This window comes from Dipodomys merriami, unplaced genomic scaffold, assembly GCF_024711535.1.
Source record: "Dipodomys merriami isolate MVZ:Mamm:240054 unplaced genomic scaffold, mDipMer1.0.p SCAF_525, whole genome shotgun sequence".
NCBI lineage: Eukaryota > Metazoa > Chordata > Mammalia > Rodentia > Heteromyidae > Dipodomys > Dipodomys merriami.
This window is the reverse complement of record NW_027206097.1, coordinates 329,747-356,056: the sequence shown is the minus strand read 5'-3', so window position 1 is coordinate 356,056 and position 26,310 is coordinate 329,747. Positions and strand designations below refer to the sequence as shown.

The window sequence follows — 26,310 nt, the reverse complement described above, 5'->3', positions numbered from 1 at the left end:
GGTATTTACTTGGAGATAAGAGTCTCATGGACTTTCCTGCCCGGACTGGCTTTGAACCACCATCCTCAGATCTCAGCTGCCTGAGTAGCTAGGATTACAGGTGTGAGCCACCAGGGCTTGGCTTAGTACTGAAATTTTTTTTGGGGGGTCTGGTCGTGGGGCCTGAACTCTGGGCCTGGGCTCTGTCCCTCAGCTCTTCAGCCCAGGGCTAGCGCTCTACCACTTGAGCCACAGCGCCACTTCTGGCTTTTTTTTCTTTGGCTTATGTGATGCTGAGGAATCAAACCCAGGGCCTCAGGCATGCAAGGCAAGCATTCTACCACTGAGCCACCTTCCCAGTCCTGAAAATTATTATAATTATATTCAGTCCTTGTGCCAGTCTCTAAGGTTTCTACCGATCATATCATCAGTTGTTTATGATCTACAGTGTGGGGCTGGTCTGTATGAACACTACAATATGGTAGGAAAGTGACAGTATGTCACTTCCGTATGTAGATTATACAAGATACAGACCTCAAAGCTATGTTTCTGTCTTACATCACTCACTGTGTCTGAAGCTAAGCTGTAAAACACCTTTTGGGAGGTTGCTGTGACCAAGAACTGATAACCTCTGCCCAACAGCCACGTGATGGAGCTCAGGGGGATTCTCTAGCTCAATTTAAGTCTTCACTGATGGCAACTCCATCAAAAACACCGATTGAACCTAATGGGAGATCTTGGGCCAGGACTCCCTAGAGAGCTGGATCCTAGAGTCTTGATCCTTAGAAGCTATGACTTAATGTTTGCTTTAATCTTCTGAGTTTGTGGGTAACAGAAAACAAACACTGGATCCATTTCCATTATGTTATACTACTTTCAGTCAGGTTACTTTGGTACTTTGTTTCTTCCATGTTTTTTGGGAGTCCGGTTGTGGGGCCTGAACTCTGGGCCTGGGCACTGTCCCTCAGCAATTCAGCTCAAGGCTAGAGCTCTACCACTCGAGCCACAGCGCCACTTCTGGCTTTTTTCTTTTTGCTTATGTGGTGCTGAGGAATCGAACCCAGGGCCTCATGCATACAAGGCAAGCGCTCTACCACTGAGCCACCTTCCCAGCCCCTCTTCCATTTTTTTAAACTCACTAAGTATAAAATAACTAGAAACTACTTTACCTATAATTTTCTTTTGCATCTTCCCAAGCAAGTTGTCTAAATTCCTCATACATTTTTTTATTGAAGTGATCTCTGAGGAAAAAGGACCAAAAACGAAAGAGGGTATTCATTTCTTGGGACTGTCCAATTCCCAAGCGTTTTCTTTCTGGAAAAAATACAAATAACAAAGCATTTCAAAATTAAATATACCTTTAAAAGCCAAGATAGGGGGCTGGAAAGGTGGCTCAGTGGTAGAGTGCTTGCCTAGCACGCATGAGGCCCTGGGTTTGATTCCTCAACAGAAAAAGCTGAAGTGGTGCTGTGGCTCAAGTGGTAGAGCACTAGCCTTGAGCTGAAGAGCTCAGGACAGAGCCCAGGCTCAGAGTTGAAGCCCCACGACCAACAAAAAATAAAAATAAAAATAAATAAAAGCCAACATAACTGGCATTTTATACAGCTTAAAATGAACAAAGCTAAACATACTAATCCTCAAAATTGTATTTCTCAAAACAAAGGACAAATACTAACCTATTTTATGATATACTTGCTCAAATTAGAAAAAAATTAAGTAACAAAAAACCTACTAAGTTTCATTTACTAATGTGTCTAAGTTATAATAAATGGATATATATAAATAAATTTACTTAAAGTCATTATTTACTTGTAAAAAAATTAAAGAATATCTTATTCAGATACTCCGTGAAATAATTTCAACTTTTAAAACATTTTATTTTCAAATGTATTTAGGTAAAGCACAGCATCTTACCACTTAGACATCTTCGACGATACTTGTGATACACTTGTTGGGTAAAGCCATTTTCCTTCAAAAGCTCATGGGAAGGGTGCTGGAACTTTGGGAATGAGTGAGGAGTACATCCACAACTTCCCATTAGTGGCGCACCTTCTGAAGGTGAAGCATTTGAACTGCTGTTTAAGAAGGGGGAAAAAACCTTCAAATGGAAATAGCAAGAAACAGGGACATAAACTATTTTCCTTAGTAATCTGCCTGAGCAGTATAAGAGAAAGTAGTCCCTAATACTCAACTAATGACATATACATCTACCTATGTCCAACACACAGGTGAATTCAGATGCTGATAAAGAACAAAATCATAAATTTTCAAACCAAAACAATAAGAAGATAACTAGGCTCATTACCTTCACAGATCTAGTATTTTTAGTCAAGATTATGTTTTTATTATCATTATATTATTGAATAAATTTTCAGTTTAATCTAAGTAACATTAATGTAACAATGAATACATGGAAATGAGGGTCAGAAACTAACAAAGACAAAAGTAATTTTTTCAAAGGCAAACTTGCAGTTCTTTAATTCACTTCAGCTTTGCAATATCCGCCAAATCTACCTTTGTTTTTATCTGTACTCCATTACTCAAATGCAGGCCTCCCTCTTCTTTCACTTAAAATGATCTTCCTGACAAGGATCTAAATCAGTGGTTCTCAAAGTGCAGATCCTTAGAGGAATCTTAAGAACCTTCAGAAAGTCACCAAATCAAAACTGTTTTCATAAAGCAATAAGACACTATTTGCCCTTTCTATTGTTTGGAAATTTGTTCTGATGGCACAACTACTGATATGAACTGAGGCACTAGCACACAACTTTTCTTACTAGTGATATACTTTCACTGCTACATACTTGTCAAAGAAAGAAAATAATGCCAACTTCAACTTAAGATGTCCTTGATGTCTAGGAGCCAGTGGCTCACACCTGTAATCCTAGCTGCTCAGGAAGCTGACATCAGAGGATCGTAGCTTGAAGCCAGTCCAGACAGGAAAGACCATGAGACTCTTATCATCAATTTACTACCAGAAAACCAGAAATGGTGCTATGGCTCAAAGTAGCAGAGCATTAGCCTTGAGCCAAAAAGCTCAGGAACAGCACCCAGGCCCTGCGTTCAAGTCCCATGACTGACTGACATGGAAAAAAAAAAGATGTCCTCAATGAAGCAGAAAACATAACTTAATGAGATCAACCTTTGAGTATCCATCTTTTTTTTTTTTTTTTTGTATATGACAAAAACAAGATGGAAGACTGGATAAAAAAAAAACTTAAAAAAAAGGATGGAAACAGACTGGGAATGTGGCTTAGTGGGAAAGTGCTTGCCTAGCGTGCATGAAGCCCTGGGTTCCATTCCTCGGTACCACATACACACAGAAAAGGCCAGAAGTGGCTCTGTGGCTCAAGTGATAAGAGTGCTAGATGAGCAGAGAGGCTCAGGGACAGGCCCAGGCCCTGAGTTCAGTCCCTAGGACTGGCAAAAAAAAAAAAAAAAGGATGGAAATGCTAATATTTTAATAGATTTGTTTAACTCTGCAATTTAAAATGGTCCATACAGCAAACTGTGATTTCTACCATAATTTTTTAAATGTTATAAAAATACAAAAAGTCTTTTTGTAGCATATTAAAAATATATAATATAATGCAGTGCTGAGAATGTGGCTTAGAGTGCTTGCCTAGCATGCATGAAGCCCTGGGTTTGATTCCTCAGTATCATATAAACAGAAAAAGCCAGAAGTAGTGCTGTGGCTCAAGTGATAGAGTGCTTTCCTTGAGCAAAAGAAGCTCAGAGACAGTGCTCAGGCCCAGAGTTCAAGCCCCAGGCCTGGCAAAAATAAAAAAATAAAAAATATAAATATAGTGTAGCTAGGCACTTGTGGCTCATAGCTGTATCCTAGTGACTCAGGAGGCAGAGATCTGAGGGTCCAGGTTCAGAGCCAGCCCAGATAGCAAAGTCTCTGGGACTCTTATTCTCCAATTAGCTACCAAAAAGCTGGAAGTGAGCAATGGCTCAAGTGACAGAGCATCAGCCTTGTGAGAAAAAGCTAAGGGACAGCAACCAGACCCTGAATGCAAGCACCAGTACTAGCACAAAAGAAAAGAAAGAAGAAAAAGACAAAGTGGCGAGAGAGAAGGGGGAAGAGAGAGAGAGAAGGAAGCAAAGAAAGAGAATGAATGAATAACAAATAATGGATGTCTTAAGATGAACATAAAGTATTTGTATGATTTCCTTCATTCCTCTTTTTCTCTCTTCCTTCACTTTTTCTCTTCTTTCTCTTTCTTTTCCTTCTTTGTTCCTTCCTTTCCTTTTGCTCCTTTCCTCCCTTCCTCTCCCTGTCTCTCTTTCTTGTGGTGATACTGGAACATCAAGCTTCTAAGCTACTTCGCTCTCTTTTTATTTTTTTTAGGTCCAAGACCAGGACTTGAACTCAGTTACTGCCATGTTCCTGCCACTTTTACTCACTGGCTAGTGCACTAAGCCACTAAGCCCCAGCTACATCCCAAGCCATTCTTTGGCTTTAAGTTTCTTTTTCAGATAAAGTTTTGCACTTTTGCCCAACCTGGTCTTAACTGAGAACCTTCTATTTCTACCTATGGAGTAGTTAGGATTGCAGGTACATGCTACCACACTGGCCTTTTTTGTTTTGTTTGGAGACAGTCTTGTTATTGTAGCCTAGCCTGTGTGCATTTGCAATCCTGCTGCCTCACTTAGCTTGGAGTGACATTACAGATGTGACAGTACAGATGTGAATGACCACACTCAGCTTGGAGTGCCACTTTTAACTAGAAAAACCAACAGACTATAGATATTGGTTTTCAGTCGTTTCCTTGAAAATGGACAAAATGAAAACAACTGAATATTTGATTCTAATGATAAACTTCAACTTTTCAAGCGAAAATGAGATTGGTGGGAATATAAAATGGTAGTTATTTTAGAATATAGTTTGAGAACATGTCCATACCAAAATCTACATAGATTTTTTTACAGAGCTTTATTCATAATTGCCAAAAGTTGGATGCCACCAACATGTTTTGTGATAGGTGAGTAGGTAATGCATCTGTGGTTATCCAAGGAAAAGACTGTTAGCACTAAAAAGACATGAGCTACCAAGCGATAAAAATACATGAAGGACAGCGGGGTGTCATGGCTCACACCTGTCATCCTAGCTCTTCAGGAGGCTGAGATCTGAGGATCACGGTTCAAAGCCAGCCTGGGCAGGAAAGTCCATGAGACTCTTCACTTTTTTGGGGGGAGGGGGTCCGGTCATGGGGCCTGAACTCTGGGCCTGGGCACTGTCCCTCAGCTCTTCAGCTCAAGGCTAGTGCTCTACCACTTGAGCCACAGCGCCACTTCCGGCTTTTTTTTCCTTTTTGCTTATGTGGTGCTGAGGGATCGAACCCAGGGTCTCATACATGCAAGGCAAGCGCTCTACCACTGAGCCACCTTCCCAACCCCTCCACGAGACTCTTATCGCCAATAAACCACCAGAAAACCAGAAGTGGCACTGTGGCTTAAGCAGTAGAGGGCTTGCCTAGAGCTGAAGAGCGCAGGGACAGCACCCAGGCCCACAGTTCAAGCCCCAAGACCAAAACAAACAAACAAAAACAAACAAACAAACAAAAAACATATTCTTAAGCAAAAGAAGCCAATCTGAACCCACATATACAATGTGATTCAACTATAAGATATTCTGATAAGACAAAACTATGGAGACAGTCAACAGATCAGAGAATACCAGAGGAAGGAATGAACAGGTGGAGTAGAGAAGACTTTTAAGGTATGATACTCTAGTAGTAGATATATGTCATTATACATGTGTTCAGACACATAAAACATAGAACATCTGTTGGCAAGATGACAAAATGTCTATTGGAGGCTATGTGCTTTGGCTGATAAAGTGGTGTTACTGTGGGTTTATCAGATGCAACAAATGTGCCACTCAAGGGTGAAACAATAATATGAAGGAAGGCAATGAGACGGGACTGGGGGAGATGTGATCCCCAGACCATTTTACTCTGAGCCATTACACTGTTTTAAAATATAAAATCTAGTAAAAATAATCTATCACTCATTATAATAAATTCTTGTCATCCCTGAATTAAGTTCCAAAAGAAGGGACTACATCTATCTTGTTCCCTGTTGTATACCCAGTACCTGGAAAATTATATTGTAAGTCTCTGTTTTGTGAGGGTTTTAGCTGGGAATGTGTAAACTTCTATTGCATTAATTGATACATGGAAACACAGCCAGGTGCCAGTGGCTCACACCTGCAATCCTAGCTATTCAGGAGGCTGAGATCTGAGGATAGAGGTCCAAAGCCCGCCCAGGCAGGAAAGTCCATGAGACTCTTACCTCTAATAACCACTCAGAAACCTGGAAGTGGCGCTGTGGCTCAAGTGGTAGAGCGCTGGCCTTAAGCTGAAGAGCTGAGGGACAGCGCCCAGGCCCAGAGTTCAAGCCCCACAACCGGGAAAAAAAAAAAAAAAAAAAAAGGATACATACCATATAATATGAATCGTAACATTTTCTTTACCTAAATGTTTTAACTAAGCTAAATATTAATAAGCATCATCCCTATATCTTTTTGAAAGGAGAAAACACATCATACTGCTTTGCACCTAACTGGTACTCAAATGGTTTGCCCAATGGTCTTTTTCTAAGGGAAATAAACAGCCTATTTATTAGAGCTAAGTGAAAAACACATTTCATGCAAGTAACCAGATAACCAAAACAATTTCCCCCTAAAGGGAAAAAAATTCAAAATAGTGTATTTTGTTTCCTTCCTTATTCTTTGTATAGTTTGAGTAGATTGCTTAGCAGGTAAATTCAATAAATATTTACCAAGAACCTACTAAATACCACTAAGAATTTAGGATCTTCCCAAAGGTAACTTTTAAAGACCTATACACATTATAAATCTAAGAATCCACATTTGTAAAAAATGATTTAAATGGAAAACAAACTGCCCTACTAAATCATTCCTCTAATATACTTATTTTAAAACTGTCTTGAGTTTTTCCCCTTCTTCTGATTCTTTTTATTTTCATTGTTTTGCAATTTGCTGACATTTTTCAATATTTCCAAATATCAAATTAGTACAACTTTTAACCAACTTCAAATCAGAACAAAATAGCAAATAGGGTACCTGACAGAGGATGCTCGTGGCTCATGATCTCTGGAATCCATCACCCAACCCACATGGCACTCTAGAGGGGGTCTGTACTGTGCCTTGTTTTTCTCTTTCGTGGACACTAAAGGCAAAAAAGTCAGACATTGCAATTACTTTTGGTAGTGTGAACTTCAAAAGTAAAACCCTCTGACTCTGAGGATGACACATTATGAAATCATATGAAGTCACAAAACTCAAGCATCTCACATATGTTACAAAACTCAACAAACAAGACACTTTGCACCTCTAATTACACCACTCAATTATAAAAGAAATTATTGGTCTTTTTTTTTTTTTTTTTTTTTGGCACCAGTCCTGAGCTTGAAGTTAGGACGTAAATATGGTCCCTGAGCTTTTTTGCTTGAAGATTTGAACTGCAATTCTCAGATCTCAGACTCCTTCCTGAGTAGCTAGGATTACAGGAATAAGCCAGGAGCTGGCTAAAGAAGCTTCTTTCTTTCTTTTTTTTTTTTTTTTGGGGGGGGGGGTCCGGTCATGGGGCCTGAACTCTGGGCCTGGGCGCTGTCCCTCAGCTCTTCCACTTGAGCCACAGCGCCACTTCCAGCTTTTTTTTTCTTTTTGCTTATGTGGTGCTGGGGAATCGAACCCAGGGCCTCATGCATGCAAGGCAAGCGCGCTCTACCACTGAACCACCTTCCCAGCCCCAAGAAACTTATTTCTTAACCCAAGAAAAGACCATTGTAAATAAATTCTTACAATCTAAAAAATGCACATTAGCTGGGCCCTGGTAGTCCACGCCTGTAATCCTAGCTACTCAGAAGGCTGAGATCTGAGAATTAGAGTTGAAAGCTAGCTCAGGCAGGAAAATGTGAGACTGTTATTTCCAATAAACTAGCAAAAACCAAGAAGCTGACCTGGGGCTCAAGTGGGAGAACACTAACCTTTAGCAAAAAAGCTCAGGGACAGTGCCCAGGCCCTGAGTTCAAGCCTAGAACAGGTGAAAAATAATGCACATTAGTTGGGTGCTGGTGGCTCATACCAGTAATCCTAGGTATTCAAGAGGCTGAGATCTGAGGATCATGGTTCAAAGCCAGCCCAGGCAGGAAAGGCTGTTATCTCCAATTAACCACCACTAGAACAAGAAGTGGTGCTATGGCTTAAAGTGGTGGAACACTAGCCTTGAGCTAAAGAGTTCAGGGAGAGTGCCCAGACCCTGAGTTCAAGCCCCATGATCAACCAAAAATAAGGCACATTTAAAAAATGTGAAAGCTGGACATTGATGGCTCACACCTCTAAGACTAGCTACTAAAGAAGGTTGAGATCCAGAAGATTTAAATTCAAAGCCAGACCTACAGACAAGTATAGAAAATAACCAGCAGAAAGCAGGGCTGTAGGACTGGCTCAAATAGAGCTCCAGCTGAGAAAGTTGATAGAATATAAGGGCCTGAGTTCACCATCCATGATTTAAAAAAAAAAAAAAAGGTGAAAAATTTTTGCTTTTTTGTTTTAAGATCTCATTCTGTAATGTGAAATGGTTCAAAATGCAGACTTTATAACCCTAGTTGTTTTGTGTACCTTTAAATCAATGGCTTTCAGTTCTTTTACAACAGGATAAAATCTAGGTGTTTTGTGAGGATCTTGTAACCTGGATGTTCGGGTGTTTTAGGTGTCCTTGTTGGATAACTCCCAGGAGACTCTGGAACTGCCGTGGGTAACATATGAGCCATTATTGCTGAAGTTGCTTCTGAAATATCAAATACCTGTGAGCTCATTTATCAGGAACCAGAAAAATAGCTCAATGCTAGGAAAATATTTCACTTTGAGAATAAATTCTGTATTTTTCCAGGTCCAAAGGATTTTTTTCACTACAAACATTTCAAATGTATTAGAATTTTTAAATACCCAAATACTTGGCAACCTTCACTTACCTTTAAAAAGTTTATATTTTGGGGCTTGGAAGGTAGCTCAGTGGTAGAGCACTTGCCTTGCATGCCTGAAGCCCTAGGTTCGATTCCTCAGCACCACATAGGCAAAAAGAAAAAAGCCGGAAGTGGTGCTGTGGCTCAAGTGGTAGAGTGCTAGCCTTGAGTTGAAGAGCTGAGGGACAGCGCCCAGGCCCAGAGTTAAGGCCCCACAATCGGACCCCCCCCCAAAAAAAAAAAGTTTGTTATTTTGTTTTATGACATTTTTCTTTTTCTTTTAAAAGAAAGACTGAAACTCATTGTGTTATTTTCTATAATCTCATTTATTTTCTGTTTTTCTCCCCAGAGACAACAAAGTTCTTGTTTTCTTTTGGTTCCAGTCCTGGTTTTGAACTCAGGGCCTGGGCATTTTTGCTCAAGGTTAGTGCTCTACCACCCGAGCCACAGCTCTACGTCTGGCTTTTTGGTTATTAATTGGAGATGAGTCTCAGGAATGTTCCTGCCCCAGCTGGCTTAGAACTGCAATGCTCAGATCTCAGCCTCCTGAGCTGCTATGACGGCAGGAGCCACCAGTGCCAGGCAACAACTAAACTCTTACATTTGGTATTTTGAATACTATATTATTTTGCATCATTAACTTTAAATAAATGTTTCATACTCTTTAAGTGATTTCATACTTTCTAAGCTTTTTATGTTTTAATCATTTAGTTATTTCTAAATGAATGGTGTGCTATTATAGAACATCACGATTTATCTATTCTCCCACAGAGGTGAACATTTATGCTATTTCCCCAGTACTGGCATGTAAAGGAAAGAAAAGAAGAATGGTATTAAATTAGTTATCTACGCTTCCACTCTAATAGACTAGGAAATTATGAGCAACATAAATTCAAGCAAGAGGATCAAAAGAAGTTAGAATAGATAGCAGAGATTAATAAAACCATAAGAAAAATTAATTAATTTTTGCTTTAAAAAATCAAATTCATAAACAAAAGGGGGAAATGTTGCTGGTCAAAGCACTCACTGAGGCTAAGAGCATAGTGTCATCATACAGTGAGTCCTGGGTTTCATCCACAGCATGGCCAAAAAACAAGCTTCTCAGTCAGCACAGTGGCACCTAACTATAGTCCCAGATACTCAGAAGATCAAGGCAAAAGTTCAAAACCAAAGCCAGGTACTGGTTGATGATGCTTATAATCCTAGTTTCTCTGGAGACTGAGACCTAAACATCATGGTTTGAAGCCAGCCTGGCAGGAAAGTCCCCAGCAGACTCTTTATCTCCAATGAACCACTCAAAAACTCGAAGTGGAGTTGTGGCTCAAGTGGTAGAGTTACTAGCTTTGAGCACAGAGTCTCAAAAACAATGCCCAGGCCTTGAGTTCAAGCCCTGTCCCTGAGCTTCTATTGCTCAAGGCTAACACCCTACCACATGAGCCACAGTGCCACTTCTGGCTTTTTCTGTGTATGTGGTACTGAGGAATGGAACCCAGGGCTTCATGCATACTAGGCAAGCACTCTACTACTAAGCCACATTCCCAGCCTGATAGTTATCTTCTTAAAGACAGAATGACTCACTGTGTGTCTAAGGGTTTCATTACCTAATTTGTTCATCACATGTTTGAAGTTTTTGTTACTCTCTCTTTTAAAACATCTTCAAGACTATAAAAAAAATTAGCTGTACTTCCTGGAGACTATCAGATTTAATTTACAAATCTCTCAAATATATATATATTTTTTTCTATTAAAATTTTTTTTTCATAAAGATGATGTAGAGAGGGTTATATAAGACAGGCAAAGGATATATTCCCCCCCCCCCTTTTTTTTTATTGGGCTTGAACTCTGTGCCTGAGCACTCTCCTTCAGTTCTTCAGCTCAAGGCTAGAGCTCCACCACTTGAGCCACAGCGCCACTCCTGGTTTTCTGGTGGTTTATTGGAGATAAGAGTCTCTTGCCCTTTCCAGCCCCAGGCTGGCTTTGAACCGCAATCCTCAGACCTCATCCTCTTGAGAAGGTAGGATTATAGGATTCCAGGCGTGAGCCACCAGCAACTGGCAAGGATGTATTTCTTTCTGGATAATGTCAACCCTTTTCTCTCTCTCCCAGTTTTTCCTTCCCAAATATATATATTTTCATAGAGCTAAGGGCTTAAAAGACTGGCTCTTATAGTGTATTCAAAGGATCATTGAGAAAAGAAACATCTCTAACGATCTTAAAATCACAGCAGATATACTAAAAACTAATTCTGGCCACTTAGCATTTGTTGAGCCTGATCTAGATGACTCATAGGTTACCTTTATGATTACCTGTCTATCAGTATGGTTAAATTCAGGCTTTTCACATTTACTAATCTTAATCTTAAAGTGTTTAGAAAATCAAAACATGTATACAAAAGTTGAAGTTTTAAACTCTGGTATTGTGTCAGGTACCTAACATGTACTACAATCAGGAAAAGAAGAGCAATCATTCAAAAATTTCTTAGAACTGCTGTAGTACTCTGTAGACACAAAACCAGATTTACATACCTGGCCTGGGCTGTGAAGGTGCTAAAAATTCAACTTCTGGGTTTGGCTCAAAAGGAAGTTCAGGTGTCAGGTTTTCAAAGTGCTTTTCAGTAATGAGATTTTGCTTCTTAAAGCTCTCAACTTCTTGCTGAAGTAGAACGGAGGAACCTAATTACTAAACTGGCTGTAAGAGTAACCAACAAACAGTAATTGATACCAATCTCAAAAATGAGCTTTTAACACAGGGAAATATAAACAGTGAGATATAAAAATGTTCTAATAAAGAATCTAGCATTAATAACAATATTCAGTCTAAAAGAGGCACAGAGACCCTAAAACATTATGAATAGCTTGTGATTAGAAAACATTTTAAAAGGGGCTGGGAAGATGGCTCAGTGGTAGAGTGCTTGCCTTGCATGCTGTGGCTCAGTGGTAGAGTGCTAGTCTTGAGCTGAAGAGCTGAGGAACAGTGCCCCAGCCCCCAGAGTTCAGGCCCCACAACCGGCAAAAAAAAAGGAAACATTATAAAAGCATACATATTAATCATCAGTTACTTGTTGGGCATTTATACACAAGAGCACCAGATATAGACTTTACAAAGTAATCAGTGAACCTATCCATAAGGAATTTTTCAGTTGGATGAGAATAAATGTACCCATGAAAACTAGTAATTATGCAATATATAAAAAGTGATTTTGGGGTGCTTGGATGCAGCTCAGTGGAAAATTGCTTGCCTAGCAAGTATAACATCTTGGGTTCCATCCCCAGTACCAAAAGAAAAGACAAAAAAAGAAAGTTGAAAACAAAATAAAATAAGTGATTTGGAAAGCCGAGCACTGGTGGCTCACACCTGTAATCCTAGTTACTCAGGAGGCTCAGATCTGAAGATTGTGGTTTGAAGCAAGCCTGGGAAGGAATGTCCTTGAGATTCCACAATTAACCACAGAAAATTCCAATTAACCACTGAAAATCCGAAGTGAAACTGTGGCTACACGTGATAGAGAACTAGCCTTGAGAAAAAACGAAAAAACAAAACCTCAGGGATAGCACCCATGCTCCAAGTTCAAGCCCTATGACCCACCCCCCCAAAAAAAGGGGGGGATTTGGAATAAAGACTGAGATAATCAGGGACTTACTCAAGAAGAAATTGGATAAAAGCAGTGTTAAAGGATGTGAATTTAGAAAAAGAAGAAAGCATTTTAGATTGGGAAATATAACCAAGAAGCTTTTTTTTCCCCCTTTATTCTTTTTTTTTTTTTTTTTTTTTTTTTTTGTCAGTAGTGGGGCTTGAACTCTGGGCCTAGGTGCTGTCCCTAAGCTCTTCAGCGCAAGGGTAGCACTCTACCATTTGAACCACAGCACCACTTCCAGTTTTCTGGTGGTTAACTGGAGATACAAGTTTCATGGACTTTCCTGCCCAGGCTGGCTTTGAACTGTGATCCTCAGATCTCAGCCTCCTGAGTAGCTGGGATTACAGGCATCCAGCGAAGCTTTTTTTTTAAAGCAACGTACTTAGAAAACAATTACATGAATTAGAAATCTTGAGTAGAAAGAGTTGGTAAGGAATTTGGAAAAAGGAATTGGGAAACCTTTATTAGCAAATTGAGAAGTTTTCACTTCATTTTCCGGTAATGGGATATCGGTAATAAAAGATAAACCTAGTAGCCCTAGAGATTCATTTCTAAACATCTTTCAGTAACTTAGCAGCTTGAGTTGTAAGCTCAAAGGAAGAATGGGATGGACCATCCTCAGCTCATGCTCTGAAGACTCCTCCTGTCTAACTACACAGTCACTGAGATGACTCCTGCTATGATCAGTAATAAGCAATGTTATCACAGAGGTAAGAGTGTGACTATGAATATGCAGAGTGTTATTACAGAAGTAGAGGTCTTCCTCTGTTGCAAGGTTATTTGGCCATAGTACACAAAGACCATCTTTGCCTGGTTCAGCTGTGGAATATGAAAAGACCCCAAGGGAATGCTTACAACTCACTACTTCCAAGTTTTCCACAATAAATTCCAGATCACATGTATAGCATGTGGTACTAATGGGTAAATGACCTTTAATAAGGTAATAACCAGAGAAGCAAATTAAATATTGCTACAAAATAGTTGCAGAAACCTGCTCTTACTATCTAACCTTAGAAGTTTGCAACCTTCAGATAAGATTACTTGTATAGTCACACCATTTATTAGACCCAGTTAGCTTTTTAGACTTTAGTCTGTCTTTGCTTTAAAGTATCTTAAATAATTACTTCTGTTCCTGCTTGTCACCTATATACTTCCTTCTTCAAAAGTCTTCACTAGGAGTTGGAGGGTGGCTCAGTGTTATAACACTTGCTTAGCATGTGTTAAGGTCCTAGGTTCAATCCCCAGCACAAAAATTAGATAGATGGATAGATAAATAGACAGAAGATTCTCTTCGGCTGGGGGCCAGCACTAGAGCACTTCCCTAGCATATGCAATGCTTGGAGCTCTAACCAAAAAAACAAAGGGAAAAAAAATCAACCATTATGTACATATTCATTTTTCACCGAACTTTACCTTGATAGAGTTGGCTACTAAAATTGAATAAAGAAATTATATATTAACCACATACCATCAATAAAAACAGTCTACTCAGATGGGATCACATTGAGGATGTTTGGGGTTTTAGTATTTTAATTAACTAATTGAAATACGAACTAGAGAAGCACCCAATGATAAATATAACACATCTCAGAACATACTCAAAAGTGAATGCGATGGGTTGGGAAGGTGGCTTAGTGGTAGAGTGCTTGCCTAGCATGCATGAAGCCCTGGGTTTGCTTCCTCAGTACCACATAAAGAGAAAAAGCTGGAAGTGGTGCTGTGGCTCAAGTGGTAGAGCACCAGCTTTGAGCTAAAAGCAGCTCAGGGACAGTGCCAGGCCCTGAGTTTAAACCTCAGGACTGGCACACAAACACAAAAGTGAATCTGAGTGTTGGAAGTATAGCTCAGGATAGAAAGCTTGCCCTGGAGGCCCAGGCCCAGGGTTCAATCCATACATGAACTGCACAGAACTATGCAAATACCATTTAGGTACAGAGTTATCACACATTAAAGGCTCCTTCAATGATTCATCCCACTGCTACTTCCTCTTTCCTTGGAGATAAGTCGTGTGGAGCCTTCAACACCATAAGCTCTTTTTGCATGTTCTCTCAAACTTTATTTAAAAAAAAAAAAAAAAGAATCATGTTGTTTTTTGCCTGAGACCAGGACTTGACTCAGTACCTGACACTCTTGCTCATTTGTGGTACTATACCAACTGAACCACAGCTCTAACTCCATGTAAGTATACTGTGTAATAGTTTGTGGCTCCACAGTATTAGCCAGCAAACTATACCACCCCCCCAAGTCCAAAGTCTACTTTTATCAATGATTTCATTGACAACATATGACCCACAAAGTCTAAACATTCTACCATGTATCTCTTTATCCAAATGTTTATATATTCTTACTCTTATTTTCCTGAATAAATACACGTGTGTGTGTGTGTGTGTGTGTGTGTATGTGTGTGTGTGTGTGTGTGCGCGCACGCGCGCATGCACACCCCCACGCGTATGCATGAGCACTAATCCTAGGGCTTGAACTCAGGGCCTGGGCACTGCCACTGAGTTTTTTGCTCAAGGCTAGAGCTCTACCACTTGCACCACACCTCCACTTCCAGCTTTTTGGTGCTTAACTGGAGATAAGGGTCTCACAAATTTTCCTGCTTAGGCTGGCTTTGAACTGTGATTCTCAGATCTTAACCTCCTATGTAGCTAGGATTACAGGTGTGAGCCATCGTGCCCCACACACAACCTTTAAAATCTATTCCACTAGCCGGTAGCTGATACCTTGAATCCTAGCTACTCAGGAGGCTGAGATCTGAGGATCCCAGTTCAAAGCCAGCCTGGGCAGGAAAGCCCAAGAGACTCTTATCTCCAATTAACCACCAGAAAACCAGAAGTGGCGCTGTGGCTCAAGTGGTAGAGCCCTTGTCTTGAGCTGAAGAGCTGAGAGATAGCGCCTAGACACAGACTTGAAACTTCAAGACCAACCTCCCCCATCCCCTCCTCCCGCCCCCCCAAAAATCAATCCATTCTACTGTGTGGATGAGCACGAGTCCCTTTTTCATCACATTTTTTACAAATGAGTAGCTATATTTTAACAAAAACTGCTTTTCATGAAAGACACAAATTTTTGTTTAGTACTTTTTAGGAACTGTCAAAAATCAGACAGTATGCCTCTTCTCAAACTATATTATTAGTACTTGGTGTTATTAATCCATTTTGACCAAGAGCAGCCGTAAACTTTGACTTCAGATGGTACTACTGTATCTGTGTAAGCTCACTACTAATGGTAACAAACCCAGGACTCAAATGTGGACTGTTGTTAACAGGGGAAGCTATGTTCATGTGAGGAAGGGGGATATATGGGGAAAAAATTTAACTTCTGATCAATTCTGTTGTGAACCTAACATTTTGTTGCATTCTAACAAATGAATATTAAAATTTTAGAAGCCATTTGACTAACCTCACACCATGAATATACAACACTTTGGACAGATCTTAAAGGTATTATGATTTTAAAATGCCAAACTCAAAAAAATCACTTGTTACATGATTCCATTCACAGAACAGTCTCGAAATTACATACAAGTATAGAGGGCCAGCACAATAAGAAAAACCCTGTCTCTTTGTTTAAATTAAGTGAACTAAGATATAACCAACCTTCATCTAGTAAACTAGATGAAGGGTACTCGGATTTCTCTGTATTATTTTCATGGTTTTGGGGGGGGGGGTTGTTTGCCAGTCCTGGAGCTTGAACACTGGACATTGTCCCTGAGCTTCTTTTGCTCAAGGCTAGCACTCTACCACTTGAGCCACAGCGCCACTTGTGGCTTTTTCTGTGTATGTGGTACTGAGGAATTGAACCCAGGGCTTCATGCATGCTATAGGCGAGCACTCCACCACTAAACCATGTTCCCAGCCCTCTCTGCATTATTTTCAATGCTCTGTAAGTTTATAGTTACTTCAAAAAATTTCAGATATTAGCTAGACATGGTAGCATACACCTGTAATCCAACTACTTGGTAGGACAAAGGTAGGAAGATATAAAGTTTGAAGCTAGCTGTACTACATAGTGAGTTTGAAATCAGCCTGAGCTATGTAGTGTGAATTTACAAACCAAACAAACAAAAAAAGACTTTCTGAAAAAATAACTGTAGAAGGTTGGGAAGGTGGCTCAGTGGTAGAGCGCTTGCCTTGCATGCCTGAGGTCCTGGGTTCGCTTCCTCAGCACCACATAAGTAAAAAGAAAAAAAAGCTGGAAGTGGCGCTGTGGCTCAAGTGGTAGAGCACTAGCCTTGAGCTGAAGAGCTAAGGGACAGTGCCCAGGCCCAGAGTTCAGGCCCCATGACCGGACTTCCCCCTCCCCCCCCCAAAAAAAAACAAAACTGCAGCACAGAAGACCTAGACATCTTTTCATGCCACAAAACAAAACATTATCAGTGACTATTAAGTCATAAAACATAGGATTCAGAGGCAATTTGAAGAAGCTGGTCAAAAATGTAATGTGTGGGAGACTTCTGTAATCCCTGCACTTGGGAGGCAGAGTCAGAAGAGTCATAGTTTAAGGGCAACCTGGGCTATAGTGAGACTGTCTGGAGAGAGAAAAATCAAAGGGAGAACCCATGTGTTACAGTGGCTTTAATTTGTACCTATGTTATGTCATTATAAGTAAGGTTGAAACCTTAAGTTTGTTGATTTAGAATGTGTCTTGTGAGGTGACTATTCAATTCTATTGCTCTTTTCTCTATAAGGTGTCTTCCTTTGGCTGAAAGTTTCTTTTTTTTTTTTTCCTGGTCATGGGGCTTGAACTCTGGGCCTGGGCGCTGTGCCTGAGATTCTCTTTCTCAAGGCTAGCGCTCTAGTGCTCTACTCCTCGAGCCACAGTGCCACTACAGCTTTTTCTGAGTGGTTCATTAGAAATAGGAGTCTCGCAGACTTTCCTGCCTGGACTGGCTTTTAACGGCAACCCTCAGATCTCAGCCTCTTGAGTAGCTAGGATTACAGCATGAGCCACCAGTGCCCAGCAAAAAAAGTTTCTTATAAAATGTTGTAAATGTCTCTCAACTGTAGTTTGCCTCTTCACATTCTTGACATCTTTTGATGAAATGGAACTTTTATCTAAAAGAAGTAAATGTTTTATAAATTCGATAAGCATTCCATTCTTCCTTCCTACATTCAAACTGACAGGTATAATTCTGAAGCATTCTTACTATGTCTGCTTTGTGGATAGCACGTAGCCAAACAAGTATGAGTTAATGACATATGGTCACTCCTCTGTATCTGCTGCAAAGAAGAGCTGAGAAATAGCTGAGGACCAGAAGCCTGTTTGGGTGGTTGCTGAGTCTTGTTTGCCTTCATTCCAGGGCACTGTTTCCTCCTTCTAGAAAGCAAACAATGTATTTCCCCTGTTTTCTCATGTCCATATTTCTGCAGAAATGTCAGCTAAATGCCTTACAACTAATACCTAAAACCTATCTATATCCCCTGACTTTTGTATTCAGTACTTTTATGATGCATTTGATATGGTCATCTTTATATTTGTCATCTTTGGAGATTTGGGGGCTTGAATTTGTCCCTGGCTATATCTTGGTTTCAAATTCCCAGGTATAACCTCATCAAATAGTATTTCTTCCTCGTTTTCTCTTTCTTTCATTTTGACTACATCTCCTATGTCACTTAGGTTCTTTATTTTCCTTCTCTCTTTTTCTCTTTGCTTCAATCCATGTTTTTCTTTCTTCTTTTGTTTTGTCGGTTGTGGGGCTTGAACCCATGGTCTGAGTGCTGTCTCTGCTGTCCTCTTTTGCTCAAGGCTAGCACTCTATCACTTAGAGCCACAATGCCAATTCCAGTCTTCTGGTAGTTAATTGGAGAGAAGGGTCCCATGGACTTTCCTGCCTGGCTGTCTTTGAACCACTATCTTCAGATCTCAGCCTCCTAAGTAGTTAGGATTACAGATGTGAGCCACTGGCACCCAGCATATTTTTCTTTCAACCCATTTTTGAGTTCTATACTGTTGTATTGTTAAATTTATCCAGTGCACTTCATTGCTGTATTTTTCAGTTATTTTTGGAATCTCTATCCCATGCTTTAAATTTCAAGTTCTCTGAAGAAATTCTCCATCCTTCTATTAAGACATAGTGCTAGCCTTGAGCAAAAGGAGCACAGAGACAAACCAGCTACATTAAGCTATGTTCAATAAACTATATTCTGGGTCCCTATGAGGAGGTTTCTATTATCTGTGATACATCGTCTTTTTTCCTGTCACATGTTGTCTTTTCATACTTCTGATTGTATTCTGAGAGCCAAACAATCACTATTGAAAATTTGAGACCTATGATGTATTTTCCTCCAGAAGAGATTTCTTTTCCTGTTCCAGAACTTGAACTCAGCACCTGACCCTATCACCCATTTGTTAACACTCTACTAACTAAGCCACCCCCTCCAACCAGAAAAGACTTATTTTTTGCTTTAAGAAGATGGCTAGATGGAGCCAAGTGTTAGTGCTCACATCTGTAATCATGGCTACTCAGTAGGCTTGGATCTGAAGATTGTGGTTCAAAGCCAGCCTAGCTGAAAAGTCCAAAGAGAATGATCTCCAATCAACCACCAGAAAACTGGAATTGGAGCTATAGCTCAGAGACAGCACACAAGACCCAACAACAACAACAAAAAGCAGCTAGATGGATTATCAAGCTGTTACCACACAAATGGTTAAAAGCCATTTAATGTTTATTTTGCTAAAAGTAGGTCTTTTTTTTCATTATAATTTCACTATAATTTCTAGGATATATCTCTTCAGAAATCCCAAAGCTTGGGGCTGCAAATGTGGCTTAGTGGTAGTGTTTGCCTCACATACATGAAGACCTGGATTCGATTCCTCAGCACCACATAAACAGAAAAAGCCAGAAGTGGTGCTGTGGCTCAAGTGGTAGCTTGCTAGCCTTGAGCAATAGAATCTCTGTGATAGTACCCAGGCCCCGAGTGCAAGCCTAAGAACTGGCAAAAATAAATAAATAAATGACTTACTAGAGGTCCCTCTCTGGTCTCTAAGTTCCTATTTTGGATCTGGTAATTTCATTTTAAACCAGGTAAAGGTGGCTCTTGCCTATAATCCCATTAACCATTCTAAACTCATCACTATAATCCAAGGCTATAATCCTAGTAACCCTCAAAGAGTTGGGAGTTAACGGGAGATAAGACCCTCTGGGACTTTTCCGCCCCCCAGCCCGAAGTGAGCAGGGTGTTGGCTTCTATCTGTAATCCTACTTACTCAAGAGGCTGAGATCTGAGAATCCAGGAGCAAAGCCATTCCAGGCTTTGAGACTCTTATCTCCAATGAACCACCAGGAAACGAAGTGGCCATGGCTCAAAGTGATACAGCACTGGCCTTGAGTGGAAAAAACTCGGTGACAGTGCCCAAGCCCTGAGCTCCAGTCCCACGACCAACAAAATAAAAATAAAAATAATAAAAGGAGAAAGAGGACAGGGAATGTGGCTTAGTGGTAAAGTGCTTGCCTCACATATGTGAAGCCCTGGGTTCCATTCCTCAGTACCACATAAACAGAATATGTCAGAAGTGGCGCTGTGGCTCAAGAGGTAGAGTACTCCAGTGAGCAAAAGAAACTCAGAGACAGCGCCTGGCCCTGAGTTCAAGCCCGAGGACTGCCTAAAAACAAAAACAAAACAAAACTGTGAGTGAAGTAGACAAAGCTACCCCTGAGGCGAAGAGACTTTCCAGCTAGCAATTGCCTGAAAGCGGCCCTGTGGGGCAGTTCCTGACTATGGGTTGGGGCAGAGAAGGGGAGGATACTGAACTACAGTGGGAAGCCCACAGGCACTTTAAAAATAACAATACAGAAGAGGTAGTAACAGGAGGTCAAGAATTCTGCACAACTAGAAAGGAACTGTCCAGCTGGTCAGAATTTGAAGTCAGTTGCCTGACCTTTCGTATATCTAATGATTAATGCCTATTTTGTGTGCAATGGGCTTGTATAAAACCTAGGGGGCTGGGAAGGTGGCTCAGTGGTAGAGCGCTTGCCTTGCATGCATGAGGCCAAGGGTTCGATTCCTCAGCACCACATAAGCAGAAAAGGCCAGAAGTGTTGCTGTGGCTCAAGTGTAGAGTGCTAGCCTTGAGCTGAAGAGCTGAGGGACAGTGCCCAGACCCAGAGTTCAGGCCCCACAACCAAACCAATAAATAAATAAATAAATAAATAAAACCTAGGGTTTCCCCTCCCTTAGGATCTAGAACTTCTTTCTGGCTCCAGCCTGGTTTGGCTCCCCAGAAATAAACTTTATCCTCTCTAAAAAATGTTCTTGGAGTATTACAACATCAGCCTAGAGAGAAAAAGCTAAAGAGCAGTGCCCAGGTCCTAAGTTCAAGACCCAGTACAGTCATAAAAATAAGTACACATCTATACTAGATATACAACAGTTAGATAAAGGTTGCCATCCTTATAGTAGCTGTCAACTGAACATGTTGTTTGTGGATAGCAGAAAGTATAGACTTTGTAATTCCTTAGTGTTTTATGAGTCTTTTAAAAATAACTCTAGTAACTATCCATTATAGGAAACACTGTTTATTCATACTGAATAATTTTCACTAATATCTCTTTGCGTAGTTAAAACAAAAATAACTTGATGTCATCTTCTAAGTTCTGACCCAGGCAGGTGGTCAACAGAAAGTTACTTCCTAAATTATGTAAGAAAATGTTTTTGTTCCTCTTTTCCTAGTAGAGCAAATAATCCACTCTCAGTAGAACCACAATGTAAGATAAGATTGTCAACCTTCCATGCCTCTTTTAAGATTACAAGATACCAAAGTTATTTAGGGGAGAAAGGAAAATTATATATTTGTGTGTGCACAGGGGCATGCTTACCAGTCTAAACATCCTTGAACTTTTGTGCTCAAGGGCAGTAGTGCTCTACCACTCAGAGCCACAGTGCCATTTACAGGTTTTTGGTAGCAACTTGGAGGTTAGAATCCTTCCTTCTCCCTCCAAACCTCCTTTTTTAATGTTAATTTACAAGATTAGAAAATAAGAGAGGGGCTATCTCAGATTCTTTTCCCCTTTGAGACAATCTAAATCTTTTCCCCTTTGAGGCTATCTAAATCTTTCTCACCCTTTAAAACCTAGGTAAAAACCTGGGAATTCCAGGAATGTTTAGAGACTTAAAGAGACCAGAATGCAAAAAAGAAGTCTTGAAGGTCATCACTGTTTTGGGTAGACCTCACCCAACTTAAAATACTCCAAACCAAAGTCTTAAGAATTGAAGTTGTAGGACCTCGTGTTTTATCCTCAAAGGGTTAAAAGCTACAGTTAAGAATTGCAATTTTTGAGTCTTTCATGTAACTTTTCTCTCTTTTCCTGTTTGTCTACTTTAATTGTTATGTGGCCACCCCTTTCTCCGCCCATACCCTAGATAAGGCCTAGCCCAGGCCCAGACTCTCTCTCTCTCTGCTGTTTTCTAGCTCTCTGCTCTCTCTCTCTCTGCTGTTTTCTAGCTTTTTTTTTTTCTCTCTTTTTAGCTCCCTCTTAGCTCTTTTCCCCAGCTCTCTCTCTTTCCCAGGCCTTTTCCCACAGCGTGGAGGACCAAGATGGCCTGGTGCCAGCCGGAACGATGAATAAACCTACCCCTTACCTGAATACCACGTGTGTGGTGCTGTTCTTACTCGGCTACCTCTTTTTAAAAACCTAACAGCCTCCACACTTCTGGCTTTTTGCTGGTTAATTGGAGATAAGAGTCTTATGAATTTGTGTGTCTGGGCTGACTTTAAACCTTAATTCTCAGATCTCAACCTCTTGAGTAGGTAGGATTATAGGCTTGAGCCACCAACACCCAGGCTGAAGATGCATTTTTTAACCAAATGAATAATGACAGGAATGGAGAAGAATTGATTCCAGAATCCATAAAGGCACAGGGTGCGCTTCAATATTAACATGCAATGCAAAGTTCTTTACAGACAGAGCTAACATAAAGATCACAAATTTATATTAAGAGCCAAAAACGTTTGAATACAGTCCATTGAGGACATAATTTCAAAGAATCTTATTAATTACAAAGGGAGAAAGGTACCTTTACAATGAAGAAATCTAGTAGACATCATCATAACCACAGGACCAAATCACCAATTCTGACCACATCAATCATTTATGTATCTCTTGAGGTACCCTGAAGAGACTGCGTCATATATGTAATGCTCCTGTAAAAGATATTAACCTGAAACTATTTGTGTGAAAATTCAGGTATTTCCCAAACTATTGGTTTGGAATCTTCATAAATGTTAAAAATAAAAAATTTAAAATAGGGCAGTGGAACTCCCCTAAATGAAAGAACACTAAAATTATCTAACCTACAATGTAATGTGTGATTGCTGGTTGGAACTAATATTTTTAAAAAGACAATTATAAAACATATTGAAACAATACTTCAGATTCAGTAATGGTATTCTAAAATGTTAAGCTTTTTATGTTTGATAATTAGGGTTATATAGAAGAATTTACTTCTTTTGAGAAAGCACATGTGAATATATATAGATAGCGATAGGTCAACAATTCCCAAATCATACAGGAAAATGTACATTATTGAGAGTCTATATAGTAATGTGGTAATAATTTAGGTGAATGGTATCCTGTTGTTTGTTTCAGATTTTCTTGAAACTTTTCGTTGAGGATATGGAATTTTAACTCAGAGCCTAGCATTTGCAGGCTAATCTACATGCTAAGTAAGTAATCTACTACTTGATCCATACTCCCAGCCTTTATTGTTCTTATCACTTTTTGAATAGGGTCTTGCATTTTTGCCAGTGGTGGCCTGGACTACAACCCTATTTATGCTTCCTGTGTAGCTGGAATAACTCATTGCATACAGCTTTGTATTGGTTGAGGATAGGGCCTCATGATATTTTACCCAGACTAGCTTCAAACCATGATCCTACCAATTAGCCTACCAAGTAGCCAGGATGACAAGTGTGAGTCACCATACCCAGTATGATCTTGAAAACTTATCGACGCTTTCAAAACAAAGACTTGGAGGGAATAAATGTGAATTATTAATATAAAATGATAGTAGTAAAATCAGTGAGAAAATAACTTTATGTTCAAATGTATGCATTCTATCTGGAATTCATACTGTCACAAAGAGAAGAGGAAGTTAGACCAGTAAATATTTCCTTCCGTTGGTTTCTTGAAGGGGGCCACAGGTGCTTCGACTTTTCACCTCCTATTTGGGGCAATATGTAATAGAATTTGATGGAAGGATGAGATAGTAAACAGTAAGAGGGTTTTTGTTTTTTTTTTAAGGTTAAACATGGCCTAAGAAAAAGAAGCAGAATAAAGAAAGAATAAAGCTTCAGGTAAAATAAAATATATTATATATTACTAGTTATGATTACAGAAACATTGTCTTCTTCATGGAAATTGTATATAATTGTATCTATTAGTTTTTTCTGTTTTTTTTTTTTTTTTTTTTTTTGCCAGTCTGTCCCTGAGATTCTTTTGCTAAAGGCTAGCATTCTACCATTTGCGCCACAGTGCCACTTCTGGCTTTTTCTGTTTATGTTGTACTGAGGAATGGAACTCAGGGCTTCATGCATGCTAGGCAAGCACTCTACCACTAAGCCACATTCCCAGCCCCTCTATTAATAATTTTTCTTTTTTTTGGCTGTGGGGCCTGAACTCTGGGTCTGGGTGCTGTCCCTTAGCTCTTCAGCTCAAGGCTAGCATTCTACCTCTTGAGCTATAACACCATTTTGGCTTTTTCTGCTTATATGGTACTGAGGAATTGAACCCAGGACCTCATGCATGCAAGGCAAACACTCTACCACTGAGCAACCTTCCCAGTCACTCTATTACTCTTTTTTTTTTTTTTTTTTGTTGGTCGTGCGGCTTAAACTCTGGGCCTGAGCACTGTCCCTCAGCTCTTCAGCTCAAGGCTAGCGCTCTCTACCACTTGAGCTACAGTGCCACTTCTGGTTTTCTGGTGATTTATTGGAGATAAGAGTTTCATGGACTTTCCTGCCCAGGCTGGCTTTGAACCTTGATCCTCAGATCTCAGCCTTCTGAGAAGCTAGGATTACAGGCGTGAACTAGCCAAGAATAATTTTTAAATATGGTATAAAGTAAATGTCTAAATCTAGTTTGTCCAACACAATTTGAAGAGGCTCTCCCAATTTAGTGGTCTTGGTATACTTGTTAAAACATATAAGAGTATATAAATAAACTAATTAATTATCAATTATGATTTATTAAAAATTAATAACCTGGGAATATTATTCCACTGGTCTAATACACATGTCTTTATGGTTGTACTACAATGTAGTTATAGGTTTCAACTTATTTGGGAAATTTACTGATTTGGTTTAATTTCATCAGCAACTGTCAAACTGCCTTCCAAAGTAGCTGTAATATTTTGCATCTACCCTAAGGAGAGGTTCCTCTCATTCCTTATCTTGGTCTGTGGAATTTTGACAGTTCTAATTAGATCCTATCACATTATTGCATGGATCCTTGCAAATCCATAAAGAAAGATGATAATGGACCATCTATTCATATGCATGCTTTACACTTGTTTAGCTTTTTCCATGAATTGTTTCTAGATCTTTTCACTATTGTAACTCAGATTTTTTTTTTTTTGAGTGGTCATGGGGCTTGAACTCAGGGCCTGAGTGCTGCCCCTGAGCTCTTTGCTCAAGGTTAGCACTCTACTACTTTGAGCCACAGAGCCACTTCCTGCTTTTTCTGTGATTAATTGGAGATCAGAGTCTATGCACTTTCCAGCCTGGGCCGGCTTGGAACGGTGATCCTCAGATCTCAGTCTCCTGAATAGCTAGGATTATAGGAATGCTCGCACAGCTGGTTTTGTCTTTTTGCCTGTACTGGGACTTGAACTCAGGATGCTTTTTAGCTTTTTCACTTAAGGCTGGTGTTTTACTACTTGACCCACAGTTCTACCTCTACAGTTTCTGAAGAGTATGCTATACAGAGGTTATTTTTTTTCCTTTTTTTTCCCCCACCACCATTTTCTACATTGGATTACATCTGCTCCTTTGTCAAAACGTCAGGTGACAGGACTAGAGATATATAGCTCAGTTAGGCAGAGTGTGTGCTTGGCTCTGGCTCTATCCTTTCTACCACAAAAACAGTAACAAAATCAAGAAGTTCTATAGTTTTTGCTCTTCAGACACTTAATTCATTTTGACTTTTTTTTTTTTTGGTAATGTGTAGAGAGGGGCTCCACTTGCTTGTATATGTCTGTTCGCACCTGTAATCTCAGCTATTTCAAGAGGCTGAGATCTGAGGATCAAGGTTCAAAGCACGCTCTGGCATAGGTCTCCAAACTCTATCTCCATTAATCAGCAAAATGACTGGGAGTATGGTTCAAGTAGTAGAGTGCCAGCTGTGAGTGAAAAAGCTAAAAGCTCAAGCTGTAAGTTAAGATTATTCTAACAGCCCCTAAGTCACTCGAATTTCTCTATGAATTTATATCCTGAAAAATGGGGCAAAAAAGGCTTCTAATGCTAACAGGGATTATGCACATGTGTTGGTTAGAATTGGTTGCTCTTAGCTGAACCAAAGCCTCATCAAAGCAGAGTGGACTGCATTTAAATTTGATTCCATCTAAATGTTACTAAGATATAAGAGAAGTCTCATTCGCCTTTGTCTTGTACTTCTGTGTTCATTTTTTTTAACTTTTGCTAGAGTGTCCACTATACAAATCAAAGAATTACAGTACATGTCATCCCCAGAATCTATAAAT

General features: G+C 39.9%; 1 protein-coding gene across 1 annotated transcript in view; it reads right to left on the bottom strand.

Annotated features, from left to right (window-relative positions):
• Nucleotides 1-26,310, bottom strand: part of LOC138811414 (la-related protein 1B-like) — an 80,312-nt gene that overhangs the window by 9,596 nt on the left and 44,406 nt on the right. Inside the window, 7 exon segments of the mRNA XM_069999164.1 lie at nucleotides 1,149-1,293; nucleotides 1,894-2,054; nucleotides 7,073-7,145; nucleotides 7,148-7,178; nucleotides 8,633-8,712; nucleotides 8,715-8,801; nucleotides 11,502-11,628. Coding sequence (XP_069855265.1) covers nucleotides 1,149-1,293; nucleotides 1,894-2,054; nucleotides 7,073-7,145; nucleotides 7,148-7,178; nucleotides 8,633-8,712; nucleotides 8,715-8,801; nucleotides 11,502-11,628 — 704 coding nt within the window.